General features: G+C 39.4%; 1 protein-coding gene across 3 annotated transcripts in view; it reads right to left on the bottom strand.

Moving 5' to 3' along the window:
- The window catches only part of LOC135109210 (septin-2-like), a 41,054-nt gene that overhangs the window by 32,178 nt on the left and 6,376 nt on the right, over positions 1–2,500 (bottom strand). The window contains exon 3 of one of the 3 annotated variants that reach the window (XM_064020410.1): positions 2,266–2,369. The exons of the other annotated variants lie outside the window; for them this stretch is intronic. Coding sequence (XP_063876480.1) covers positions 2,266–2,289 — 24 coding nt within the window. The 5' untranslated portion in view covers positions 2,290–2,369. The remainder of the gene's footprint in view (positions 1–2,265; positions 2,370–2,500) is intronic. 3 annotated transcript variants of the gene reach the window in all.

Below are 2,500 nucleotides of genomic sequence, written 5' to 3'. Positions count from 1 at the left end.
TTCAACCCTTTGATTTCACTGGGAGAGCAACTAAATCTACCTCCTTCAACTATTAACTACGTAAATCTACCTCTTTCCCAACTCTAAATTTATCTCCTTCATAATTAACTGAATAATTATATCTCTTTCAGAACTCTAACTACATCTACCTTTTTTTTCGGTAAATAACAAAATTCACCTCTTCCACGACTAACTAAATTAAATCCACCTCTTTCATAGCGCTAAATCTATACCTCCTTCATAACTAACTAAATCGACCTATTTCATGACCCTACTTCTTTTACAACTCGACCTAAATCTATCCCCTTCATCACTCCCACTAAATCTACCTCTTTCATAACAAAAAAAATATCCACACGTATCATAACAACACCCACCTTCTTCAAAAATAAATCCACCTCCATCATAATTCTTACCAAACCTCTTCTCCCCAACCTCACTTTTCAGTAGTCCCCCCTCAAGTCCCCAGCAGAGGAGTCACGCCTTCCTCTGTTGACACGCCGCGCACGTGGAGGTCCTCCCGCCACAACCCTGATATCCAATACAAGGCTGAGACTGAGACAATCCCGGCCTTGCTGAAGAGAGAGAGAGAGAGAGAGAGAGAGAGAGAGAGAGAGAGAGAGAGAGAGAGAGAGAAAGAGAGGAGGGGGAGGGGAAAGTGTGTGTGAATTCACCTATTATGATAAGTTTCAATGTCTATCAACCGCAGGTGGGAAAATTTTAATTGACTGACTGGCAGGTGTGAATGAACAGTGAGAGAGAGAGAGAGAGAGAGAGAGAGAGAGAGAGAGAGAGAGAGAGAGAGAGAGAGAGAGAGAGAGAGAGAGAGAGAGAGAGAGAGAGAGAGAGAGAGAGATTCTAATTCACCTCTGATTATTAGTTTCAAATATCAACCACAAGTGGGTAAATTTTGGCTGATTAGCTTACAGGTGTGAATGAAGTTGTGAATTCAGAGAGAGAGAGAGAGAGAGAGAGAGAGAGAGAGAGAGAGAGAGAGAGAGAGAGAGAGAGAGAGAGAGAGAGAGCTTGTCAACACGTAAAGTAAGGCAGGCTGGTTCATTCTCGGTGTTTGGTTTCACTGAGGTCTGTGTTTTTCCTGGTTCGTCTACAGTCATCCTATTGCTACATTTGTGACCGTGTTATATTCACCTGTTAACTTGTTTGTGTTTTATTTATGTGTTTACAGGACTGGGGATGGTTTCTAGTGCTCCATCTTTTAATAGCAAACTTTTTTTCTTTTTTCGTTTTCTTTTCTCGTCTGTCTGTGAGTTTATTTGTTATGGTTATTGTTTTGGTGTGTTATTGTAATCCAGGATATGAGATTGTCTGCATATCTGTCTATTTTTTAAACATAGGTGAGAATCGCCCGTGAGTCTTCAATTAGGTAACCCTTTCAGCACCACAGCGTTGATTTATTACATTCTACATCCCATTACAGGATTTCATTACGTTAAGAATCATACTTTTTTACTTTTTTTAATATCAAACTATTATTTATTTATTTATTTTTATTATTCATTTATTTATTTATTTATCTATTTATTTTTTGTGTGTGTATGCGGTGATTCGCTACAACATTATTACGTTGTCTTTGTTATTGCCGTGTTCTGTATATCAAGTGACCCAGTTACTGTGGTTGAGAAAGCCTGGGAGAGGAGTATCATGACATATAGAAGATACATGTCCTTCTTAAATATATATATAAAAAAGAAAGAAAGAAAGAAAGAAAAACAAGTGTAAAAATTCAATTTAGAGAGAGAAAAAAAGAACGAGATAAAAAAGAAGAAAAAAATCACTTACAACAAATCCTTACCTATATTCATAAGTACCACTAAAAACAAAAGAATAACAAAACAGAATAAAAAGAAATCCATAATTATCCAAGTCTCCTCATACCATTACCCCGTTTTCTGCATCACAATCCTAACTTGACAAAACCTAACCAACTGACCAACTCATCTGTGTTCTTCCAGCTTCCCTTCTTTTCTTGTATTCTTTTGTCTCCTCAAGCAGATGGATGACAGTCACGACCAAATGGAAAAGAAGAAGAAGAAGAAGAAGAAGAAGAAGAAGAAGAAGAAGAAGAAGAAGAAGAAGAAGAAAACCCTACGGAATCTACGCAATTATTACCAGAAACACGAGTGATATTAAAAAAAAACTACCCACAATGCTCCCTTTACCAAGACCTTCGCTACCAAACAATACACCAACACACAAACACACGTAACACTTAGGGGCACTAAGACACTCTGCCAGCCAGCCCACCAAGCAGCGGCAGTGCAGTGACATCTGGTGGCAGCACTTGTGAAGGCAGCCCTTTGTGTGTGTGTGCGAGTCTGGCTGAGGAATCGACACCTGCTGGGCTCCTTCTGTTTGAACCAAGCACCACGCCGTCAGGATGTTGTAGTGGTGGTGGTGGTGGTGGTGGTGGTGGTGGTGGTAGGAGGTGAATAACAAGAACCACAATAATAGGAGAGAGAAAAATGAAGGAAAGAACAGA

The sequence above is a fragment of the Scylla paramamosain genome, chromosome 18 (genome assembly GCF_035594125.1).
Source record: "Scylla paramamosain isolate STU-SP2022 chromosome 18, ASM3559412v1, whole genome shotgun sequence".
NCBI lineage: Eukaryota > Metazoa > Arthropoda > Malacostraca > Decapoda > Portunidae > Scylla > Scylla paramamosain.
The sequence above is the reverse complement of the archived record's forward strand: the minus strand, read 5'-3'. Positions and strand labels throughout refer to the sequence as shown.